Consider the following 26197-nt stretch of genomic DNA (forward strand, 5'->3'; position numbering starts at 1 on the left):
GATGTAAGGGGTGATCGGGAGACCTATCATGAACTACTTAATGTATTAAAGAATGTACTCATCTAAACAAAATATTATATTTGAGTGCTGTTGTTAATACAGAAACTTAATCATACATACACATAGGCAATGGCTGCAGCATGCACCATATAACTACAATAGTTTTAATCTGTTGTAGTTTTAATCTGGTAATTCTGGATAGTAAAATAATGAATGCTACCTTATCGAAGTTTTAGTAACAATTAAATAGCTAGCAATTCAAGACTTACTAAACACTTGTGTGAGTCAAAACAATATATATGAAGACCCAAAATGCATGCATATCAGAGGCAGATACAGGGAAAATAAAGTAAGGAAGAAATAAACATCCACCGAAAAAATGTCAATAACATTAAACTTCATCTTCATGTATACAAATGAATTGTGTGTTTGAGGCCTGCTTGAGGCCCATGTATGTGCACCATGAGCTGAGACCAAACACTGAGGAAAGTACTTTAAGAACATACAAGAAGGTTAACGTTTAGATATATACCACCTTTTGAATTTCCATATTCTGACTGCCAGTGAACAAAAACACCTGGCCAAGATATGTCAGTTAACAAAAACAAGTGGCCTTGATATGTGATGTCATCAATTCCATTTGTGAAGTCACTCGCTGCATTAGTGTGGCATTAATCCACCCCCATTACTGGCTGCTTTTTAACTCCTGAGTAACCAGAATCAGGTTGTCCTAAATCCCCAGAGCTGCGTTCCAATGAGACTGGATATGCTTGATTTAGGGCTAAAAGTTCATTTTTGCCTATGGGACTAGGAATATCATAGCCACAATGTGACTTTGAACCATAGGTCATTCCTGCGTTGTCACCTGATCGCTGTGGGGTAAACTGTTGAGCTTTATCTGCAGGTTACTTGCTCTCCTCAGAGGAAGAGCAAGTTTCCCAAGTTGGTAATGAACACAGTACCTATGAATTCCAGATTCTTTGATCGAACAAGGTACGACTTCACTGTGTTGTTTATCAGTCTAAGGGCCTCATTCCAACCCAGGCGTTAAGGGTTTAACGGCGCTATCGGCGCCGTTAACCCTTAACACCTAATTACCATTTTAACGCCTGCTTTTAGCACTCACCTTGGAATGGGGCGGTAAATCCGCCATCCACCATGGTGGAAACAGAGTTTACACCATGGTGGTAAAGTAGGGAACTTACCGCCTGGGTTGTAATGAGGCCCTAAGAGATTGAATTAAGTTCAGGGTGTGCTCTTGGTCTGTTTTGAAATGCTACTCTGCATGGAGGTGTCAATTGTCTTAGTAGGAGTGATGCAGTATCATCATCTCATGTGTGAAGCAGCTGAGATGAGTGAATATTTGGTATTCCTATTACACAACCCTTTCCTCCTAGGGCACTCCTAGGGCACTCCAACTGCAATGAGGTAGCAGTGTTTAAAGTGAATATGATTAATCAGAATGCTGTGGTAAGTATCTCCCAAATGTATTGCCGCCACTATCTCCACTGGGAATTTGCATGGGATGAAAGTCTGGAGGCTGACCGTTTGGAAATGTAGGGACAGGATCCATTGGCTCAGGTGCTTGGGAGACAGAACCAATAATCACATCCCCATACATTTTCTCACAGGAAAGACGATAGAGTAGAATCTGCTTCTTTGCTTGTGCACTGGAAATGGTTTGGTCACACACTTCTAGGAACTCCAAACCGGGCGGACAGAAAAACCTGGGTGCATAGAGGACTTCTCATTTACACCAATTTTATTGGAAGACATGACCAACATTCTTTCATCGATGCATCCAACCTCCTGTGCTTTCAAACTCCTGCCCCTGAAACTTATATTAGAGCACAAAGATCTGTTTGCACCCTTCCTCCCCCAATGTGTAAACACTTCTTTTAGAGACAATCACATTCCCTATGGTCTTAAGAGAGTCACTGCCAATTATCAAGAAACCGAACTTGGAACCTGCTGACCCTTGTAATCTTAGACCCATTACTAATAGTCAATTCCGGTTTAAAATCCTCGATAAGGCAGCCACAGCACAATTACAAGCTTTCACGGAATTCAGCAAAATTCTTCACAGCCGACAATCAGGTTTCCATCCATCTTTTAGTACAGAAACTGCCCTTGTGGATATTCAATCCCATCTACTGACAATCTTGGAGAAGTAGAAGGCTGGGGTGTTGATTCTTTTAGACCTGTCCATGGCCTTTGACCTTGTCGATCACGACAGTCTGCTGCAGTGCCTATGACATCAGGGTCCTTGTTCCACTGACGTGGCAAATTGACTTCAGTCTTTTTATCCCACCGCAAATCTAAGATCCACTGGAGCCCAGCCTTTTCTCCCACTTCTACCATCGAGTGTGGTGCTGCACAAGGAGCTTACATCTGTCCCCTGCTCTTCAATTTGTACATAAGATCTTTCTGTACTCTACTGGTAGAGTTGGGTGTATTTTTCACAAAGTATGCTGATGACATGCAGTTAGTCATCAAGCTGTCTGGGGACCACGCAGTGGACTCGAGGACTCTGGATAACATCTATAATGCTATTGAGAGATGGATGTCCACAAATTAGCTGTGTCTCAAAACTGAGCTTCTGGTCTTTGACTCTCCTCAGGCCCTTTCTAAATTGGACCCTTCTTATGATCTTTTTGTGATCCAAGGCAACATCATTAAAACACATTTGGAGGTCAAAACCCTTAGGGTCTTTCTCAAGGACTACCTAAATGTCGACGCCAGGTGGAATACCTCTGTCGGACGTGTAACTACAATCTTGGGCTTTTTAGATCCATTTGCCTTTCCTCAATAAAAAGAACTCTGTGACTATAGCTCGAGCTACCATATTATCCAGGTTAGATTATTGTAATACACTAATTGCTTCAAAATCAAAATCTAACATCCATGCCATTCAGGTTATCCAAAATGTTGTGGTCCGCGTTGCACTTAAAGTCCCTAGAAAATCACACATATCCAACTTCAGGTCAGACCTACACTGGCTACCAGTGCAGGAGTGCATCCAATCTGCATGTTAATTCACGTTCTCTTTTTGGCAAAGCCCCAGAATACCTCAAAGCTTTGATACCACTCTACCAACCTAAGAGAACCCTGCACTGCTCCTCTCTTATACAGCTCCAAAGAATGACGTTTTCAAGATCCAGGGGTCCTGGCAGATCCTTCCCAGTCATTGCGTCCTCCTTTTGGAACACACTACCAGTTGCCATTAGAGCCTTGCCCAACTTATTGTTATTCAAACAAGCAATGAAAACGCGCCTTTTGAGATAACCTCTTGTGCACTGGTTTCTTTACCCGATACTTCACTGCTGATTCACTGAACCTTATGCATTTGTTGCGTCCTATTTGTTTGTCTACGTGTGTTTTTGTGGCACCCAGAAGCAAGTGGGCCGCTGGCACGGTATACTACATAAATCAATAAATCAATAAAATGGTTTGGTCACACACTTCTTGAGTAAAGTGTTGCTTTCCTCTTCCTCTCCTCTTTCTCCTAACGAGTCTGGGTCTTGACCTTGAAACACCTTTAATCTAGAAAGAATTGTGAGAACTGACTTGCTTACCCCTGCTCTATAATTTTCACTGCCAATTGTCCAAATCATTGCCTTCCAAGATCCTTCAGGGTGGCATTAACTTTCTTATGCACAAGTGCTTTGAAAGACATAGCTTTGGCTGCCATTGAAGGTTTTACCGCTAGGTTGGGCATGAAGAAATAAACGTGGGCATTGTAGGATAATCTTGCTTTACCCTCCTGAACTGGATCTCTTTTCAAACGGGATTTTGCCAAGGTAAACTTTTCAGGGTCCTACCATTGCATGTTATGAGCTTTCTTCATATTTGTCAACAGAGGGACCTGTTTATATTTAGGAGTGTAATAAAGGCTGGAGAAAACCTGTTGCACATCCTTCATTGGGGCTCAGAACTGCAGGTTATTCCAATCACCCTAGGATGGCCTTCCCTCCTCATCCTCCACCACAACAGGTTTATTCTGCCTTGCTCACCTGTCTTTCCTGTGCCAGGGCCTGAGGTCAGACTGCATTATTTCATTCAGTTCTCTCCTGGATTTGGGCAGGGAAGAGGAAAGAGATCTGGAATCACTTCGTCTGAGTGTAGGGTCCGGTATGACACAACTCTTCTAGTTTCTTCCTTGACTTGTACTACCATTTTCTACATTCCATAATAAAGCTAACACCAGTTACAAGAAGTAATAGAGGAACGGGAGCAGAAACATTTGATAAACAAAACTCCCTCTCAGAACCTCTAAGGACCGGCACTTTCATGTGCATCCATTATGAAGCTTCTCCAACATCACACATTTTAAGCTCTACATCAGTTCTGCAGTGTGTCAACACCACTGCACCATTGCATTTGGCTACTAGACCTGTCATGTGTGTACAGATGTAGACTCTGTCCGACTCCCCCAAAGTGCCAGGCCCTTCCAATGAACACCATGGGCCTCATTACAACTCCGGCGGTAGCCGGTGAAAACAGCAGGCTGCCACCGGAGTGGTGTTTCTTTTCCGGCACCTGGCTATAGGGAATCACCGGGGCATTACAGCCCCAGCGGTCCATGAAGCCAGGTGTCGGAAAATGTAACTCCCCATTCCCATTCGAGTACCATAGGAATTTCCAACTTGTACTCTTACGGTGCGGTAACAACGGCAGGGTCATAATGAGGCCCCGTGACTCTCAGGTCCACTCTGCCAAACCTTCTCTGTGGCTGCTATAAAGGCCATGGCGATTCACCAGCACATTCAGGTGCCCAGCCCTAGTGGTCCTTCTTGGATTTCTTGGAACTTACAGAAGTAGTACAGGAGGTGTGACTGCCATAACCGCCTATTACAGTTGCGATGCGTGGAGCATGGGGAGTAGGTTCAGGACTGACTCTCAACGTGTAAAGAGCTTTAAAAAAAGATTCTGGAAGCTGTATGAAAGAACCTCTTGAGGACTTTGGTAAGGGTATGCAGCCAAAGGAGTAACACAAATACAGTCTGCTTTTAGGGTCCTCCCTCTTTAGACCATACATGGAACCAAGCTTCCTCTGGCACTTCTGGCAAGTGAAAGCTATGAACTACGAAAGTTCAACAGCTCCTGTCCTGGACCTCTTGTCTTGCGTCGAGCAGCTGGTAACAGTCTCTTATTCTAGTGCAGATGTGCTCTTAGAGAGGCATATTTTCCTCTTTGAAGTTGCCCTTTTCGTTATAGTTTCTTTTCCAGTTAGGATTGCTCCGTAATCACGTTGAATGAGTTTCTCTCCTTCCCATGTATATTTATATGTTTATCTGTGCATTTTGCCTTTCTGCAGCTACAACAATTATTCGTTTTCAGTTTGTATACTCAGAAATTGAAACACTACATTTTGAAAATTACATTTCGAAAACGAAATGTTAAAAACACCCTTTTTCATAATGTTCAATGCTATTCACTTAAATCTGAGTTTGAACGTAACTATACTTTTGGTGTTTTCATTCAGCCTTTGTAAAGTTCAAAGTGTTTTTCTCTCTGCATTTTAATCAAAAAATGTAAATAGTCAATGAGCCCCGTCTCAAGGAGTCGTAAGAGAGTTCACTTTCTGGAGAGGTCCACCAACAGTCTGCTTGACCTGATATGCTCATTCCCTCATGGTTGGTTTGCAAAATGTTACCATGGAGATGTTGATTGCCACGTGACTGGAAAATAGATAAGGCTCTATACTAGAGCTGGTCAGGTTACAGATTAACTTTGATCATTTGTAAATTGGCTACATGCAAAGAGGAGGAGGGAAAGGGAATGAAGGAGCTAAAGGGTGAATGGAGCGAGAGGGGCGAGTGCGATCAAAATTGCATTCACATGCAGAACACGATTAACATTAGTGAAATTAAAGCCATCCAGTGTAAACGTCATGTTTACACCTAACTTTTTCACTGACTTTGTGGACAATTGAAAATGCCTCCTGAAATTAACGATTAATGTAATCCATTTGCTTTCACCAGGTTAAAAGGTTAAGCATGTTCAATAGGAAACAATTGGTTTAACAACAGCATGTATTCATTTGAGGAAATGTTGTGTCTTTTGTTCCGTGCCTTGGTCCTGCAGGAATGCTTACAAGAGAGAATACCTTTGGAATGTTCTGCCTGTGGAATGTTGTGGTGTGAGTACCCATGTAAGTCAATGAATGTCAGTTGGAGTGAAGCAGCTTGTGAGAGAGGAGGACGGTGGATGTCTCCTGTGTACCTTCTTACTTACCCTTGGACTTTCCTGAATTATATACCTTGTCACTGGAACTTAGTAAAGAAGTTCACTTCCCTTACCTGAGTATCATATCTTTCATTTCACCCTGTATCAACAGTAATGCAGGAACATATGATGAACACAGTTTGTCCATGTACTGTCTCAATTATACCGCAATGCATAGCAAAACTCCTAAGGATTGTTAAAGGTGTTACGAGAGGCATGACATGCATGCACCATGATCCCAAATATTCTTACAAAATCGGGCTGATATCTTCTCTTATAGAAATAATTTAACAACGTTTTTGTCTCCAAAAGTTAGGCACAGCTCATGTCTGTTAATCATTGTCTTCATTCTGGAATTGTTTCTGACACTGCCAGCCTGAAAAAGCTAGTCCATCAGTAAATGTGTTTCTGAATGTATTTGTCAGTATTCTTACCGTGGAACAGGAACATTCAGGAACATAGGTTGAATCAAAGATACACATTATTGTTTGTACCAATTCGAAAAGCGGAGGGAGGGATGCTGGGGGGCACCATTTAACACAATTCTTCTGGTTCGTTAATAAAGAAGAAAGCTTTAAGAGCATAATTGCCCTGCATTTTGGTGAGTTCTGTCCCTGCTCCAGGGATGTCATTTAGGGGTCGCCAGAGGTCGCAACTGCGACCTCTGAGGTCTCCCTTTTGACCTCTGTGGTCACCCTTGCGACCTCTAGAAAAAAAAGAAAAAAAGTTTTTTCTTTTTTTTTTCTAGTGCAAGCTCATGGGCTGTGGCCAGCACCATGTCGCTCTTTACTTCTGGGGTGGCTGAAGAAAAAAAAGAAAAGGAGTGCCACAAGTCTAACACTTTCAGCACTGACCCTAAATAAGAAAGATTAGGAATACCAAATAATGGGCCTCATTACGAGTTGGGCGGTTACGGCAGGCGCTAATAGCGCTGGCGCTATCTGCCCTACCGCCAAACCCCCCGGCGCTTTTAACACCGGATCACGGGTTTGGTGGTAATGGAATTCCTCATTCCCCACTGAGCCCATTTGGGAATGCCCGATTCCCCATTGGGCTCAATGGGGAATTTTCACGCTCATACCCCCGGCGGATTTCTCGCCGGCGGTATGAGCACAAATTTTCGGCGGATTTCCCCCCAGCTCAGAGCTCGGGAGAAATCCGCAGAAGCCCTGATTTAGCAGACCCTTAAATCCGGCGGTAATAGCGCTACCGCCGGATTCAAGGGTTACCGCCAAACTCGTGATGAGGCCCAATGTGTCTTTCTGGAATTCTATACAATAATTGCTAGATTATTAAAGGTTTATTTCAGGCACACTACGGGGGGTGAGTCACTGATTCAGTCTGTTCTTAAACGCCTCAACTCAGCCTTTCATCCTTCTGAGGTCGATGAATGAGTACCAACACAGGTTGGGTGATATTGGGTGTATATTTTTTTCTGTATTAAGCGCTTAAGCGTACGTGCTATATAATAGCACATCATTATCATTTGGTCATGGACTTCTGCTTGCATTCACAGTAATTTGGTAATATGGGCCTATGCACACTGATCTTAACAATACATATGGCGATCCATTCTTGTAGAAAATATACATCGGATTATAGTGATATCGTAACCATACTTTTTGTAGTGTACAATGCTATGTGATAGCACTTCCTGTTTTGTCAACCGGTAAAAGGTCGTGTTCCATCGCATCCCGCGATATCACTTCGGGTGGGGTCAAATTACATCACTTCCTGTGATGTCACAAGGGGCCAAGGGTCGTGTGATGTCACTTCCGCTACCCCTGGCATTTTGGTGAAATGACGTCCCTGCCCTGCTCGAGACCGTTTCCCGGCAATGCGTTCAACGGTTGCATGATTTCTTGCACTCACCATGCATGGATTTTCTATCAGCCTAAACAGGAGTTAAGAGCTCTAAACTAAGAGAATTGTTTGTGGCTATATCCTTAACAAACCCACAGACGCTTCACCGTGTCAGCATCTGCTGCACTTTGTCAATCTCATGACATTTTTATGCTGGCATGAAACCAATGCTTTCCTATGGAATCTGACTGCTTTTCAAACCAGGAAAAAAACGGAGGATTCCATAGGAATTCATTGTAAGCGCTCCCTGCTATGCTTAGCAGAGTGCAAAAGAGAGGTGTCAAGACATTTCTTCCATTACTTTACACCTCTTTTGCTTCCACGGTTCAAATGCCGAAAATTGCCCAGAGTGGTCCCCTCAACTCATTTATAAATTAAGCTCCACTGGGTTCAACAGCTAAGCTCTCCTTCAAGCTTTTTCGAAACTGTGCAAAGCAAAACTTATGCATACGTTTGGAACAATACTTCTCTTGGATACTATGACAGGATTCGTAGAGTTCCGGCACTCACCGTGAGTGCTGGCGATAACCGAGTGCTGTGCGTGTTTTATGGACGCCTTGCTTTGAAACATCAGTTGAGCAGTAGATCTCGTCACTCGTTGCCAAGGTGAGTGCACTAAATGGCTTCACTTCAAATTGAGGTTCTTCGGTATAGCATTGTTTAGTGAAGAAATGCATGTTTAAATACTTAAAGCTCGATTGAGTGATACATTCAGATAGAAAACTGTTCTCTAAACAGGAAAAGCGTACTCTTGAATGAATATATGGTGCCAAAAAGCTGCATTCTACTTACAATGCTTGAAATGTTCTGATGCATCACAAAAATAAATTGAACTTTGTGAGCCAGATCAATCAGACTGCCCTCAATTGATTCGAAACCTTAGCATTTCAGTAGGCAAAGCAATCAGGTCCTGATTTACCGAATACTTTGCATGCTGAAAAGTGACTTTTCACAATTATTAGCGTGCAAAACTCCTTTTGTCGATTCATGGAACAGACTTTGCACGCATTTCCAGGCTCTTGCAGGGACTTCACGCAGGTCCGTCATGCGTTTGTGTGCAGTTCGGCGCTCTGCGCGAGACTCCAAGCAACGTGTGATACGGGCCTACACAAGGAAATAAATACAACGTGTGGTACGGGCCTACGCAAGGAAATAAATACGAGCGGAACATGTATATTCCCCATTCCTTATGCAGAATGTAGAAGAACAAGGACTTACGTGGGTGTGTCGAGGGGCGGGCTACGCAAAGGAATCGCATGCGGAGCAATTCACAAACAGAAACGCATTCATGGATCTGACCTTGCAATGTCATGTCAGGTGAGGAAGAATGCAAAACTCGCAAACCTACAGTCACATGAAAGGACCTGTAAAGTCCCAATCACATAGGAAACAACATGCAAAGGTACAGTCAGCATTTTAGGGGTGCTGGCACGCAGTTGAGGTGCCGATTGAAGTTAGGTGTGCACGCATGCAGATTAGCATGGTACAGCTGTCATTTACGGGGTTTGCAAGCAGATTTACCGGGGGCCAAGTTGAGTTGGGTGACATGTAACACATTTTTTCAGGGTGCAGTTAGGAGTTATGAGTGACCATATGCAGTGTCACCGGGGTGCTGCCTTTATTGCTGGGGGATGGCCCACAGTATTGATGTGCTGCATGTTGGCGGGGATGCGGACTGTGCAAAGGTTGGTATATGTGGCTTGCTCTGCTTTGCATGGGGACATGTTGTGGGTGTTCCGGAAGCTATTTGCACCTAGGGTTACTTTGCGGTACAAATTCCATGAATACACCGAACAGGCAAACATGCTTTTGCATGCAGGTAAGCACAAAATAGTATTACGCACAGAGTACTTTGCGTGGTTTATGCAATTTTCCCATAAATCGGGCCCTCAATTTCTCCAGAACCGTTATCCTTCTCACCCACTGCACATCAGTATGTGAAAAGAAATAGCAATGCTGTGTTTGTATGTCCTAAAGCAGTACTTTTAAATGCATATGGTTTAGGGCTTTGGTATGAATGCAGCTAAAAGCCTTTACTGAATGCTCCATGTCTTCCTTGTTTTACATTGGCACATAGTGCTTTTTGGTGGATGATGACATGATAATCTACAAATTCATACAATGGGTACCTCTTTCAAAACAAAGTCTTCCTCACAGCCCGCCCTATGAGTAGTGACATTTGCATGGCTATTAAATGACAGATGATGGTTGTTTTAAAGACTTTAAAGATACCTTTGGGTATTTCCATCTTCCCTGGGCATGCCCAGGCTCAGGCTTTCCACAAGAGAGTAAACACAGGACAGAAGACATCCCCACACTTGACATAACTGTCCATCTGGTCAAACATGTTGGACTACTTCAGCTTACCGGATGTTGTGACTTCCAGGGAGGTATCAGGGAGTGTAGTATGTAACCTCTTCCAAAAAACAATTATAGAGGTAACCCAAGTAAGAGTGTCTTAGGGAAACCTCCTGTTAGGAAGAATTCTCCAGAATGGCTAGTTTCCTCTACCTACTGAGTCCCTCAGCAGCTTTACTGGATTTCTATGATTCATTCTTGTCACCTGGTAAGAGTGTGAGCCTTTTCCCTACTCTTACATGTGTTTTGCTGTGTGTGTTTAACATTTTTGTGTTCATAGACTGTGTAGCCTCACCTACTCCACAGGCATCATCTTTTTACTGTGTGTTACAAAGCACCTTCAGTGCAATGACACAGGGTTGTCTTTTAGACTTCCCAACTCAGACTCCATTTTCTGGTACTGACTATTGTCTCCCAGAACATATAAAGTTGCCATTAACTTTATTAGCCTCTGTAAAACCACAGATCCAGTACAAACCATCTTCCATGGAGTACTGGAAAGGGTTAACACTTATCCCTTTTTGTCTGTTTCTCTTGGAGCATTGTTTCGCTCCATTTTCATCAAGACTCGGCTGGTGTCAGGGATAACTACCCTATTTATCCTACCGCGGTTATCTTAAATAACCTTGGTATTGTTTTAAGCTATCATGGTAGCCTCAAACTTAAACGTGCTAGACCATATATGTTTTATTACGGTTCCAGCTGGGTTTATTCGCCATTTCTTTTTGTAAAAGTCTTTCTCGTGTTTTATTTTATTTATTTATTTGTAAAGCGCTGAAAGCCCACGGGCATCAGAGCGCTGACAAGAAGACAGGACAACGAATAGTGATAAACAGGACACAAGTAAATTGACCGATTTCCTCAAAGAGAATTAGCCTGTTCCGCGGAGTTAATTGAAAAGTAATGTTTTCAATTTTTTACGGAATGAAATGCAGTTGGACTCGAGCTTCAGTGAGGTGGGAAGTTCGTTCCATTTTTTTATACTTAGAGTCGGAAAGGCTTTTCCAAGTCCATGCTGCTTTTTTGTTGTGAATGTTTGCAGTTGGCCTGTATTAGAGGATCTTAGCCGCCTAGTTGGGGCATACCAGTTGAAGTGTTTCTTAAGGTAAGCTGGCGCATTACCGTATAAGCAATGGTGAACCATCGTAAGAGATTTAAGCGTGATTCTTTCTTTCATGGCCAACCAGTGGAGGGCCTTCCTTTCGCCAGTGATGTGTTCCCTCCAAGTTCTTCCTGTGATGATCCTGATGGCGTTATTTTGAATCACTTGACATTTCTTGACGCAATTGCTGTTTGCTCCTAGAAGTAGGGAATTACCATAATCCAATCTGGATAGTATTGTAGCCCTAGCGATGGTCGTGCTATTCTTTTGGTCTAATAAAGGTCTGATTTTTTTTAATAATATCTGATGATATTGACAGTTTTTCTTTAGGTAAGCTGTGTGAGCTTCAGCACCTAATGAAGCTTGAAGGTATACTCCTAAGGTCTTCACTTTTTCAGAGATCGGTATTTGGCTGTTTTTAATGGAAAATGAGGAGTAGAGTGGACTCAACTTTCTTCTGGCCTGTGAGGAACCGAATATCATGAGCTCGGTTTTAGAGCCGTTTAGACACATCCAATTTGCTTTCATCCAGCATTCTATGATGTTATATAGAGATGAGAGCATGTCACTGTCCTTGTCGTAATCCCCACTAAGTTCTAAGACCAGCTGGGTATCATCAGCAAAGTTTGTAAAGAATATACCCATTTGGAAGAGCATGGTACAGAGGCAGTGCATGTAAAGGTTAAAAAGAAGTGGGGAGAAACTGGCTCCTTGTGGGACTGGCTCCTCTGCATGCCAAACCGGGTTTGATTCCTTTGTTCACCAACTTTTCATGGGCTTCTATGCAGAAGCCCTCCTTAGGCGCCTGTATTTCTGGGGGGACAGGAAGTGAGGGAGGGGTTCAGGACAACCTGCACAGGGTCTCCTTGGAGACCCATGTCACACTCTGAAATGATTGGCTGTGGTGACTGTCCCGGTAAATAATGGCATCTTTGGTGGGTTCATTAGGAAGAGGTACCCAAATGGTCAAGACACTTTGCGTAATCTGGTGGTAAATCTATTGAGATGCAACCAAATGGAATTACTGTTACTCTCACTTGGTCCAGCGGTATTACCAATGGATTACAAATAGCAGGAAGTGGTGTCAGTCGCATTTAATTGAAGTCCATGGGTATTTTTGCGGAATTACAACCGGCAGTAATTTGCCAATTTGGCCATTGTTTGGGCGGAAACGTGAATCCTCCCCCTCGCCACCAAACTCGTAGTTGAGTGGTGCACTGCTGCCCATTTTTACTGCACCACCCAACTATTAATGAGTCAAATATTTATGGAATGGATTGTATTAGCTTTTCTTGAAAGCTTCAAATGATCAATCAAGATGTAATTATTTCTGCAGCAAAATGTTTAAATTGTGCTTGTGACTTTTGCATATGTATATGACTAAGGTTAAATAAACCTATTAGTCGTTTACAAATTAATCTTAATTTTAACATTTATTTTTTATTTCTGAATAGGAATTATATATTTGTGATTTAACGCTTTCGTTGATATGTTTTTTTCATTTGAATAATGCTTAATTATTATATTAATATGAGGCGTTTATAACGCTCTTTGAGGTTGAGTCCTTCAGTTCTACACTTTGTCATAGTAAGCGTTAATATTCCCTAATTTATTGGCGCTCAATGTATTTACTTTTGTAGACTAATGCACTGTGTCACCATGCTGGGAATTGAATTATTTGTGACGTTCCCCAGTGAGAGATGAGTGATTATGCATGCGCAAGTCTGCCCCTGCATTGTAACTCCTTCCGTAGAACAACAATATTATTGAGTGAAAGCTGATGCTTCTTGTGACACAGCATGCGTCATCAACTACATTTTAATGCACAAACGTGGCACAAATGCCACTGTGAGTTAGTAGATCCTGCATCACTTCAACACTCGGAGGAACCGCGGCTACTGTGTTTTAAAATGCACCATCAAACAATACAGGAATCCCCAGATGGCAGTTTTTCACAATGCAGAGTTTAGGAGGGGGTGGCTTCAATGCATGTCCTGAGTTGAGGCTCCTGGAAGCATGCTGACCCTTCTCCCAGTGGCTTCGATGTGTCAAGATTACCCTCTGTGTCTACGATCTGTGTATTGGCATCTCAGTACATAGCCATCTTTCTGTTGGATATCACTTCTCCCCGAACATCAAGATCTTTTTGCCAAAATGTAATCTTGTTTCCGAGCCCCAAGGGTGTCTCACTTAGTGCACCTGCTCCTGGGCGCATTGTAACAAGCCAGTGGAATCAGTAGTGGAAGTGTACCAAAAAAGTAGTGGAACTGTGACTCCGGTGGCAGACAGGGAAGGAAGGAAGCAACTGCAGCATATTGTTCAAGGTTTGTAGTTCAAGCTGATTGACAGCTAATTGAGTTTAAACAGATTTCACTTTACATGTAACTGATATCGGGTTCTAAAGTGGAGAAGTGTGCTTTAACTTCACAAAGAACAGTTCCGGAATGGTGAAATAGTGGAGCTGTTAACAGTAAAAAAGTAGTGGAACATCGTTCCCGACCGTTCCCGCTCACTTTGATCACTGAGTGGAATTCTTTGCTAGGAATGAAAGCATGTTTTGTCAGATGTTTATTCCCAAATTGATTTCTCTTACCCATCATGCTGACGTCAGCCTTGCACTCTTTAGGCCTCAATGAATCCCCACTTCCTGGGTGTATCGTAAAACCAAGTTTGAGAAGCATATATGATGATCCAAAGAACCTCTAACAATATACACTCCATTTATATCCCTCAATAAGGCACAAACACAGCACAAAATGATAGGCAATCCCTCACACTGCTCAAATATGGGGGCTCTTCATAGGAAATTAAGAAACCAAGCAAAACCTACTGTAAGACAAACCTTGATGTTTTAGGACAGATTACCTCACCAGAGCTGCAATATATGTATTCTTTAAGACAGGGTCAATAGATTGGTATTTTTGATGGCACACAAATGCACGAAATTCAGGACATTTTGTTTCTCATCAAAACGTAACATACATATGTGTGTGTGTGTGAGAGAGAGAGGGAGATAAACAGAGAGAGAAAGAGGGAGAGAGAGAGAGAGAGATTTATTGTATTCATTTGTATTTATTGGGCATTTGTTAGGTGCCTACACAACAGAATGGTGTTTCCATTCAAAGGAATTGCAAAGAGATAAAGGCCCACCCAAAAGGAACAGCAAAGAGATAACAAATAGATAATACCCCTTCAATGAGTATCTTCCATGATAGTGACATTTGTCTGAATTAACTTGACAAAAAGATGATGTGACTAACAACCATTTGGGAGACTGTGGAGACATCAGATTCTAAGATGCTGGACAAACATACCAGATAGTGCAGCCAATGTAAATGTGTTCAGTGTGCCGGTACATTATGCCATTTCTCAGGCATGGGCATTCATCTTCTTGAACACAGATATCTTCCATATTCAGCACCATCCCAGCAGGACAAATGCAACCAGAGATGCACTGACTGGTGATCTGTAAAAAGAAACAGTGGAGTCAGATGTTACCTTTTCCTCGCACATATGTGTACCTCCCACAAGTTAAATGGATGGATAATTTTTGGAGCAAAGTCATTTATCATTCCATCCAAGACAAGGTAAAATACCATGTGTATTGATCAACTGCAATGTCATACAAAAAGCGGGGAGCCACATTTATTAATGAAACTGTATTGTATGCTAAGTCCCTGAAATTTCGAATATAGTGCAAATTGGATTGGGTTGTGGGGTAGGTCAGGCAGATGAGGCATACACCGTGGCACGGTTGAACACTGCTGCATTAAATCAATTAAAGAGAGAACAAAAAAACTATTCTACTCTCTTCTTCTAAGAAGAATTCCCTATGCTACAAAATAACACAAAGGTGCTCATCAACCAACAGGATATCTCACAAACGTAAGCGTGTCCTCTGTTGCAAACCTAGGCTAACCTAACATTATTCTATTATATAGCAAAGAAGATAGAACGAAAGAGCCTAAGCTGTGGCTTAGGGTTACTTCACCCCAGGAAGTAGTGATGATTGGTTTCTGACCTTCACCCCAAAGCTCGTTGAGACTCAAAACCAAAAGTGATCAAAACAAGAAATGTCTCTTAAAGTTCATGTTGTGCTCAAAGCAGTATTCTCCTTCAACGATAGGATGTTGTCCCTTCTTCAGGGATATACAGGTTTCCACTGGGAGTTTTGGTACCCCCAAATCCAACAGTGTTCCTTCCTACCCCCAACCCCGCATGTGCTCTAGGCTTGATGTCCTTGCTATGATTTATTGTCTCATTACCTTCTAGCTGTTTTCTACTTTACTGGATGGGAACTGGGTGCCTCTGGCCTGATTGGTTGTTTGGTTTCATTTAGCCACTCCTGGGGTATACTTGTGGCTGGCCCCTCATCGGCTACAAGCTTCTCTGGCACTTTTACAGCTTCGGTTTTGTTGACCTCTTCCCAGGATATGTTCTTCATCTGCTCTTAAAAGACTATAGTTTGCCCTTTCCCCTTCATTTTCTCTGCTTTATTTGCCCCATCTTGGGGTATGCTCTTGGTAGGCCCCACATGGGCTACGGCTTCAATTGCTCCGTTGATTGTCTCTTTCAATTGACCCATCCTGAGGAATGCTTTCAGTAGGTCTCCTGTGGGCTGCAGGCTTATCTAGCCCCAGAGTTTGCTCTTTTTCATTTTCCCCGATTCTGTGAAATGCTCTTGTTAGGACCCTTGCGGGCTACACTTTTCTCTTGCCCCTTTGTTTACTCTCTTTCATTCACTCTGTCCTGGGGAATGCTCTCAATAGGCCCTTCATGGGCTACAGGCTTCACTGGCCCATTTCTTTGCTCTCTTTTGTTTGCCCAGTCCTGGGGAATGCTCTTGCTAGGCCCTTCATGGGCTACGGGCTTCTGTGGCCCATTTAGTGACATTGCTCCAATGCGGTATCATCCTGCTGGGAGCATGGGCGTCTGTGCTCCAGGACACCAGTACTGCTTGCCTTCTGTGGTGGCCCTGCATCCTTCCTCAGTGCCCCTCTCTGGCTGGAGGTTCCACCTTCATTGAAGCTACAGCATTCTCAGTGCTGTCTCTGATTTCCACTGACCCTCCTCTGCTTTGTACTCAGCTCCTCTATGTGTGGCTGTGCGAGCTGGCATGAGTCACTCTTTACGGCGGATGCTCTCCCCTTCCTTGTCAGAATGACGGTCTTTAAGTTACTTCTTGGAACGGAAGAAGAATCTGGGTTGGCTTTGGCTTCCACAGCTAGGTGACACAACAACTGCAAGTCAGAAACGGGGCTTTCCACATTAAAGGGGCCCTGCACAAAATCACCATGCTCACTTCCCATGTAACCAATATACATGGCAGTCCTAAAGGGAACGAAAGGTGAGGTGTTATTCTTCTTTGGGCATTCCTTGTCTCCAAAGTAGGTAGTCTCCCTCAGTGGGATCCCCCTTGCCCTGTCCCCAGAGGGGGTGTTGTGTAGCATGCTCACTGCCCTAGTCCCATAGGGGATGGCTCACCCTTAGGCAGAAGGGATGATTTCTTTGGATTTGTCACAGTTGCTCTTAAAGAAATTTATTTTTGGGAGAGCAAAAGGAGCACATGCCACGGGCCAACACTTTGGGACGGATCATCACAGTCAGTCAGTGCCCATTTTATTTTTTACAAAACATTAATAACGCATGTCATGCTATTGTATGGTGTGCTGCTGAGTTTCTGAGATCTGGTATTAAGCATTTTCCACGCTGATGAATGCATCCGGTTATGTGTTCACATACTTACAGTTTGTGCATTCACTGTAGCACAAGTTGTGCAGCATTTTAATCCTATCTCAGTGGTATATGCTGATCAAGGGCAATAGCAATAGCAAAAGTCAAAATGTCTAATAATACATTTGAGTGCTGCAATGGTTTGGAAGATAGCTCATTGAATTAAGCACTTGTTGCAGATATCTTTACATGCCCAATCACAGTATGATTATGATTGGTTATTTATAACTAACTTAATACTTGTAGGTTTCTAAGTGCGGACCAGGGGATCAAACCTGTGTTGCTGGGAGTCGTCTTGCTTCCAAGGCGAGCACGTTACCCCTAAGCTATCCTCCCAAGACACAAATTGCCGTTTGGCTGATTAGTAATGTTACACAACAACAGACCTACAGACTTATACCAGAGAGTGCTAATATAAAAAAATATATATTATCAGCATTGTACAGGTCCAGAGGTCAGTTTGTGCAAATAAGTGCTCGCATAGCTGAGCAAGGAAAGCTGCACAGAACTGTAAGGATATTTGGCGTGTTACAGCACAGAGTACAGCACTACTACACATGTAACAATTTTTTTTTGTAGCACCACCACAAGGGTGCAGTGCATTGCTATATGTGTTACCAGATTAACAAGAAAAGACAGGCTATTCAGTCAAAAACGATTTTAACATATAAGATGCAAATCTATTCTTACAGTTAAAAGCACACGTGCACATTCAAAAATGCACGCTATTTTTCACCTGAAATGCCTATGGTGCGAGAGACACATTTGAAAATGACAACTAACATAACATATTACTAACCTGACTAATGAAACATAATCCACTAATAAAAATGTGTCTCCACTGCAGAATTAGGCCTATTATGAAAGTGAACTTTTAAACACACATCCATTTTTTTTTCTGTTCTCTCTGCTGCCCTGTCCACATAACTACAGGAAGCAAATGGGCTCGAAAGAACAGGAAATCAGTTGGTTACAAAGTATTACTATAAAAATGAGCCATTGTGTAGAGAAGGAGGAGATGGCGTGATTAATTCTGAATGGAGCAGCGTCATAGCAAGTATCATGCTAGAGGGAGTGATCAGGCTTTTGCTGGGGGGTTTTTGAGAAAGGAGAAGGGCAGTCAAGATTGGGGAGAGCTGAAAGAAGGACCTTTCCACTGGCTGAGGCATTCCTATCTGCAAAAGCTGAGAATTCCAGGCAATGACCCCGATTTGAGAAGGCAAGCGTTCCTTTTTGCTGGAGTTAATCCAAGGGAGCCACATTCACAAAGAGAACAGCCAAAGAGAACAACTAAAAAGATAAGGTAATTACAGAAGTGTGGGAGCTGAGTGTGTACGATAATATGCAGTCAGTGTAGGATTCCTGTGCATGCCTTAATCAAATGCTAATGTTGCAATTTGAGTTCTGTTCTCCGCCACTCTCTTTGCAGTGTGTCATAGACAATGCTTTTACTGTACCATTTTATTTATTTCTGTAAAGAATGAGATCGTGTTTAATTGCAACTTTTATAATACAGAAAAATATTTGAAAACAGACGGGTGGTGTATTTACCATTTACCATTACAATGCTGATGATGTGGGGAGATTTTAAACAGTGCAATGGTCATTTTAAGACAGATGTGTGCATGTCAGATTCAGTATGAACAGTTGTGAGTGACTGTAGCATAGCTCGTTGGAGGTACATGAGCCAACGGGAAGAGAGACTCTCTGAACATAGCTCCCTACCGTATATAAGGTAGTGGAAATTACCACAAGATTACCATATATAGCTCTCTGTCGTAAATAAGTCAGTGAGATCGCCCATGGTGGCACACTAACACTAACACTGAAAAATGTGGTATTCCTAAAATGTAGGTCTGAGGTCTCTCTAGTGATTACACGAAAAATCTAAGCAAAGATAAGGGATTCTGGACATTGGGGCCACAAATAAAACAAGGGAATTATGCTCACCAAAATACCACCAACCACGCCTACCACCCACGCATACCAAATATGCATGCATGGGTGCTGAAATAATGCATGTTCACTGTATTATTGTTGTACATGGCCCAATCTGAATACAAGGAGTGATTGTTGCTAAGTTATATTTCCGCGGTAAGAAAATACCGTCAGGCCCCAAATCTCCACAAAATACCCTACAGAACTCCATCACACCAACATATCGCTCCCCTGCTTGCCTGAACCGATACATATTGTTCGACGACGAACCAGTGAGAAGTCATATGTGGAGAAGTGCCTTGAATATTCGTGGCTGCCAAATGGTAAATGGAAGGGTGAAAGGTGATCAACCGCCCCGTCATACTTGGGCCAACAACAAATCACGATCAATCATCGACTACTATTGGGTTTCCCAAAACTTGTTTGAAAATGATCCTTCCCTAGAAATTTGTGAAATGAAATACAGCGACCACGATCTTCTCCGATTCTCATGTAGGTGTGAATGGTCAAAACAAACAAATAACTACTCAATTCCATTGACAGTAAATACAGGAGGAAACCGAATACGAATACATGGCTCCCAAGTCAATTTTTTGACTAAACAACTAGAAAATTCAAGCAAGTCCTTGACGGTCGATTATGTGCCATTGTTATCAAATTTTCGATCATCTAAATTTAGTCATAAAGTTGCAAACAATTCTCACAAACATTACACCACCATGCTCATTACAGATGCAAAGAAACAGATGCACAGAGATATTAGAGCTTTGAAAAGGTCCCCTCTTTCGACCTGTGGTGGAAAGCCCCTAAAAGTGGCAATCGTTTGAGAAGGCAAACATATCGTAATTGGCTTCGATCCCAGAAAACAATAATTGATCAAGACAGAGCGGAATCACTCATGAAACATCTAATTACATTAAACACCTATGAGACTTGGAAAATACTAAATTCAGGAAACCAGCAATGCCATTCTTTAATAACACACGAAATCGACGCTGCAACGTGGGAAGCACATTTTTCAAACATGTCCTGTAAATTAACAATGGAACCAATACCAATTACACGTGGTTCTGTGCCAAACTGGGACCTACAAATCACGTCAACTGATATAGAAAAAGTTATACATGGACTAAAAAATTCTAATGCAATGGGTCCTGACATGATTTCAAACGTGATGCTAAAAAGAAACGCTCCTGAATGGGCAGTCTTCATCGAGACGCTCTTTTTGCAATTGTCCAACAAAATGGTGATTCCGAAATCTTGGCAAAACGCTATTGTAGTGCCGATACACAAAAAAGGCAGTAGGGCGGACCCAGACAACTATCGTCCAATTGCTCTTTTGGACACGATTGGTAAAATTTTTGCTTCTTTCCTACGTCTAAAACTGTCAAACTGGGCTACGAGAAACCAAATCATCGACATTCGTCAAACAGGATTTACAAAAGGAGTCGGAGTCGAGGTAAACCTCATGATCTTAAACATCCTAAAACTAGAAACCTTAAAAGCAAAGAAAAAAATCCATATTGCCTTTATTGACTTACGAGGAGCGTTTGACAATGTAAATCGTGACCTGTTATGGAAGAAGTTGTTTGCCTGGAACTGTCCTCAAGAGCTGATCGCTCCAATAATTGCGTTACATTCTGATACCTCAATTAGAGTGCGGCTGAACACCCAGGGCGAATTGTCAAATCCTGTATGCACCAATAAAGGTGTAAAACAGGGGTGTCCATTAGCAGCGGAACTTTTCAAACTGTTTATTTCCGATCTCCCCAAACACTTATCGTCAGCACGTTCCTTCGCTCCGAAAATTAATGACACACAAATCCAATGCGTTGTGTATGCAGACGATGTTGTCTTGATAGATTCAACTGAGATCGGGTGGCAAAGACTCTTAAACAAGTTACAAGAGTATTTGGATTTGAACGATTTACATCTGAACTCTGGAAAAACCAAAATAATGACCATCGGAGCTGCTGGCTCTAAAAAGCAAAAGCAATTCAAGTGGCACATAAATGGGATCCCTTTGAACACCACAAACTCCATAAAATATTTAGGAATTATGTTTAATTCCTCAATAAACGAACAGCATTGGAAATCGGATCTTCTTAACAAAATGACCCAACTGAGTATTCAAGCAAGCAAAATCTATAACTCATTTGGTAAATTTAGCCTAAAACCAATTCTAATGTTCTACCTCCAAAAAGTGGTTCCAGTAATCACTTTTGGTTCTGAGGCTGGGTGGAACCTTGACGCGAAGATTTGGCAGAAGCTAGAGGGCCTATTTTGGCGTCGTGTGCTGAAACTTCCATCTTACATTTCAATGATCCAACTAAATTACGAGCTGTCACTAATTCCCTTGTACACACATGTCATGTGGAAGTCTCTAATGTCCTTGCGTAAAATGAACCTGACCCCAAGGGCCCCTGCGTACAATCTTTTCGAAGTAAGCCCTGACCAATCACCATCTGGACTTTTACAAGAATGGAGACAATTGTTGGCCAAACTATTGACTCGAGCAAGCATCTCGCAAGAAGATCTGATTCTACGTCCTCAATGGGCCAAAAAGAAATTTGAGCAATGGAGTTGGATCGAGAATTATGATCAACGTGCGTTAATGCCAACCACGCTGAAATCTGATCTAGTAGTTCACAAATTAAATGTTCCTAGTCGATACTTGACCAAATGTCCATCTAGACATCATCGTGCTCAGTTCTTGCGACTTCGGTTGAACGCCCTTCCGACTAAAGCAATGCAAGCATGTCGTCACATGAGAGAAATGACCGACAACCTCTGTCGATTCTGCAAGCTTGAGATTGAAACTACAGAACATCTACTGTCGGGGTGTACGGCGTTGGTTGACCGGAGGACACAACACTTAAGTGGTTTTACCCCCGAGACCTTAAACAACCACCATTGGTGGCAATATGCAGCATCTGGACATAACGTCAAACTGACATATGGGGTAGTGAACTTTCTAGATTCCTTGAAACTACATGAAAACTAAAGGATTACCTTAAGTTTAGTCTTAACTACTAGGAAGAGTGACTGACTGGTATAGTGCCTTTTCTACTCCAACAGATGAAATGTAATAAAAGCACAGAGACCTGTCTGTTTACACACAGGTTTATCGAGCTGAAATTATATTAAAAAAAAAAAAATAAAAAAAAATAAAAAAGATACATATTGTTCCCCGACCCCCCCTTCTCTACCAAGACTACCAGAAGCAATCTTGCAGTTCCAAGGAGGAAGCACACTTGCTGCAAATGTCCTAGTGCAAAGCATGTTGCACGGGCACACCCACAGCTCCATTTCTGTCAACAGACATAGGACCTCCCAACGAGAGCCTACTGCTGCTATAATGCGTGACCTTTGTTTGATGAAATCTACACGAGACAACACTTGTGAACCATGCTTGATGAACCCTACAGTAGATACCACACGTGTACTAAGCCTTGTGAACCCTAATGCTACTGCAATGTGTGAGCAATGCTTAGTGAACCCCAATGTTACTACAATGTGTGAACAATGTTCAGTGAACCCCAGTGTTACTACAATGTGTGAGCCATGTCCATGGAATTTTACATACCATACGTGTACCAAGCCCAGCAAACCCTTAGGATACTTTCATGTGTGAGCAATGCCTAGTGAACCCTAATGCTACTACAATGTGTGAGCAATGCCCAGAGAATTTTACAGTTGATACCTTATGTGCACCAAGCCCAGCAAACCCCAATCTTACTACAATGTGTGAGCAATGCCCAGGGAATCTCACAATATATACCATATGTGTACCAAGCCCATCAAACCCTAATGCTACTACAATGTGTGAGCCATGCCCAGGGAATTGTACAGTAGATACTATATGTGTACCAAGCCTAGTGAGCCCCAATGTAACTTCAATATGTGAGTAATGCCCATGGAATTTTACAGTAGATAGCATATGTGTACCAAACCAAGCAAACCCTAATGTCACTACAATGTTTGAGCAATGCCTAGGGATCCTGCCCTAGATGCCAAGTGGGGGCCAGACAAAGCTAACCTCATAGCCAATATCATGCTTACACCCAGAGCCAGAACAACTCCCTGAACCTAAGGTAATAGCCTTAGTTCACAACCCTATGCCCCCCTGTCCTCAGACTGAAAACAACAAGTCTACCACGCTAAACAACATCCATGGAAGACCAATCATTGCTAGATCGCTCTGAGCCCATGCCCTCAACATCTCAGATCTCATCACCTCTAACCAACTAGACCTACTAGCCATCACGGAAACCTGGCTGTATGCAGCTGCCGGCCCAGCCCTCTCACTAGCTATCCCTGAAGGATACACTATCGAAAAGCCACACCACTAGGCAAAGGAGCAGGTGTAGCACTCATTGCAAAAACAATCTTGACTTTAAGAGAATTGCCTAACCTAACCTTCCACTCAGGAGAGGCACTATCCTTTAAACTCCCTCTTGCTGAAACCGCCTCACTAACCCTCCATATCCTATACAGACCACCTGTCCCAATACTACCTTTCATCGAGGACATAACCCACCTATTGGCCAACAATTCAAACCTTCCTCCAGAATGATTATCTTGGGAGACTTCAATCTAGGCCTCAACGACCCCGCGGACGCTAATGCGAAAACTATAACCAACACAATCGAAGAACTAGGATTCATACAACGCATCACCATGCCTAGACATAATGAAGGCCGAACACTAGACTGGTTGACAGATATGAATGGCAACACTAGTATTATCTCCAACCGGCCCTGTCCTTGGTCTGACCACAACGTCATCACTTTCACTATCCCAAAACACACCTCTCCTAAAGCAGAACCACAACTTGCTCCTGCCTCGCAATCTAGAAATACACACAACATCACTGTAGAGAATATGCTGCCAACTTTTTCCCTATCACAAATTAGCAACATTCAGACTGCAACCCTAACCTAATGGTTGAGCTATATAATAAAACTCTCCTTCTAGCCATACACACAGTTGCCCCTCTAAGTACCTGCAAACCCAAACCTAAAGCACTCTTAAATTCCTGGAACACACCAGACTTGAAAATCTTATGAGCCACCAAACAAAATGCAGAGGCCATTTGGAAAAGCAGGCCCTCAAAAGCAAATAAAGCCCAGTTCCTCAAGGCAGCAAACATTGACAAACAGGCCATCACCCAAGCAAAGAGCCTCACCTGCATTGAGTGCATAGCCAAAGCTAAAGCAGGCATAAAATAACTTTTCTCCATCCTGCGTGAACTTGAATCCCCTGTCGCTCAGAAAACTGCCTCATGGATTCCACTTGGTGCACCAATATTCAAAAGACAGTATTTGACAAAATTGCCCAACTACAAAATAAAATTGCTGACAAAAAAAAACAAGTCCCTGCTAGACACATCGGTGGACATTGACCCCATGCCCAATCCCAACAAACTATTTGAATTCAGACCTATTAGGATACAAGAAGTCACCAAAATTATCACTGGACTCAAACCCTCGAGATGCTAAGGTGACATCTGCCCGGCCCCCTTTATAAAAAAATGCATTGGAGAATTAGCACCTTTCATCACCTCTCTCATCATCAATTTCTTCACCCAAGTGATCGTCCTGAATAACTTGAAAGATGCATGGGTTCACCCACTCCTAAAAAAAAAAACTCCCTAGACCCTAACAACCCCACCAACTATTGACCCATCACAACCATCCTGTTCCTCCTCAAAGTTCTAGATAGACCAGCTTACCTACAAATACATGGACACCTGGATTCAAATAACATCCTTGGTCTTCGCCAATCTGGCTTCCGCCCAAGGCACAGCACTCTGACAGCACTCCTTGATCTCAAATCCAAATGGACAAGATCATAGACAATGGGAATCTAGCCATCCTGCTCCGACTCAACGTATCCACAGCGTTCATCCTAGTAAATCACCAAATCATCTACCAACACTTCTCCTCCGCAACCCAATTCTCTCCCCAGGACATAGCCTGGATTGAATCCTTTCTGTCCAATCTCAGAATGAAGGTCTTCTCCAAACTACCAGCAGCTAAACCAGCCCCAGTCCTTTGTGGCGTGGCCCAAGTATCATGTGTTTCCCCAACATTATATAACATTTTTACCAAGCCTCTGTTTGACCTTCTGGACAAACAAGGCATCTCCTGTACCAACTATGCGGACGACACACAGATTTGTGTGCCTATCACTGGTAACCATATCAAGGATACCAACGCCCTTAACAAAATCTATCAAATCATCCGTGCCTGGATGGCGCAACATGAACTCTGTCTTAATGGTGAATAAACAGAACTCCTAGTAGTTTGAACCCAACCCCGACTGAACAAACTGAACTGTGATTACAAATCCTTTACCATAGATGGGAACTCCATTTTAAATTTTTAAAGCCTTACAAACCCAACAGGAAACAGCAGCCGAGAGTTTATAGATCTGGTAAGGGTATCCTCTAAAACCCTATTACGGATTTCAGTTGATAGTAATGTTTTGCACGGACTGTTAATCAATTCTTGTGAAGTCCAGTAATTTTCAAAAGCTAGGTTAAGTATGCTGATTTTATGTAATTGCACCATGGCAGACTGCGCCCGCCTTCCTGCCTTATATGAGAGAGCTTATCTATACTTTTCCAGGGAAGTCGAGCTCCATAAGTGGACCCAGTGCATGATTGATTTTGTCCTGATTTTGTGACCAATGTAATTCAGTCCCGATTCCTCGTGCAATTGGAAAGTTGGTGTGCTTTTGGGCAGACCCAGAATATTTTTAATAAAAGATATTTTTGGCGACTTCTAGGGACATTACAAGATACGTGTTCCAGATCTCAGCACCAAAAATTCCCGTTTGTCATGCCTGAAGTTTATAGATGTTAAGTGTAGGTCTAATGTTCTCTCATGAACTTGGAGGTGGCAGCACTATACCTGCTCAATATGACATTAGACTTGTCCACCTGTATATGTGATATTATATGAACGCTTA

General features: G+C 42.6%; 1 protein-coding gene across 1 annotated transcript in view; it reads right to left on the bottom strand.

Moving 5' to 3' along the window:
- LOC138503895 (mucin-5B-like) overlaps window positions 1-26197 on the bottom strand; it is a 365999-nt gene that overhangs the window by 249612 nt on the left and 90190 nt on the right. The window contains exon 2 of the mRNA XM_069623966.1: window positions 14866-15017. Within this exon, the coding sequence (XP_069480067.1) occupies window positions 14866-14975 (110 nt within the window). The 5' untranslated portion in view covers window positions 14976-15017. The remainder of the gene's footprint in view (window positions 1-14865; window positions 15018-26197) is intronic.

Source organism: Ambystoma mexicanum, chromosome 11, assembly GCF_040938575.1.
Source record: "Ambystoma mexicanum isolate Mex_15411 chromosome 11, UKY_AmexF1_1, whole genome shotgun sequence".
In the NCBI taxonomy this organism is placed as follows: domain Eukaryota; kingdom Metazoa; phylum Chordata; class Amphibia; order Caudata; family Ambystomatidae; genus Ambystoma; species Ambystoma mexicanum.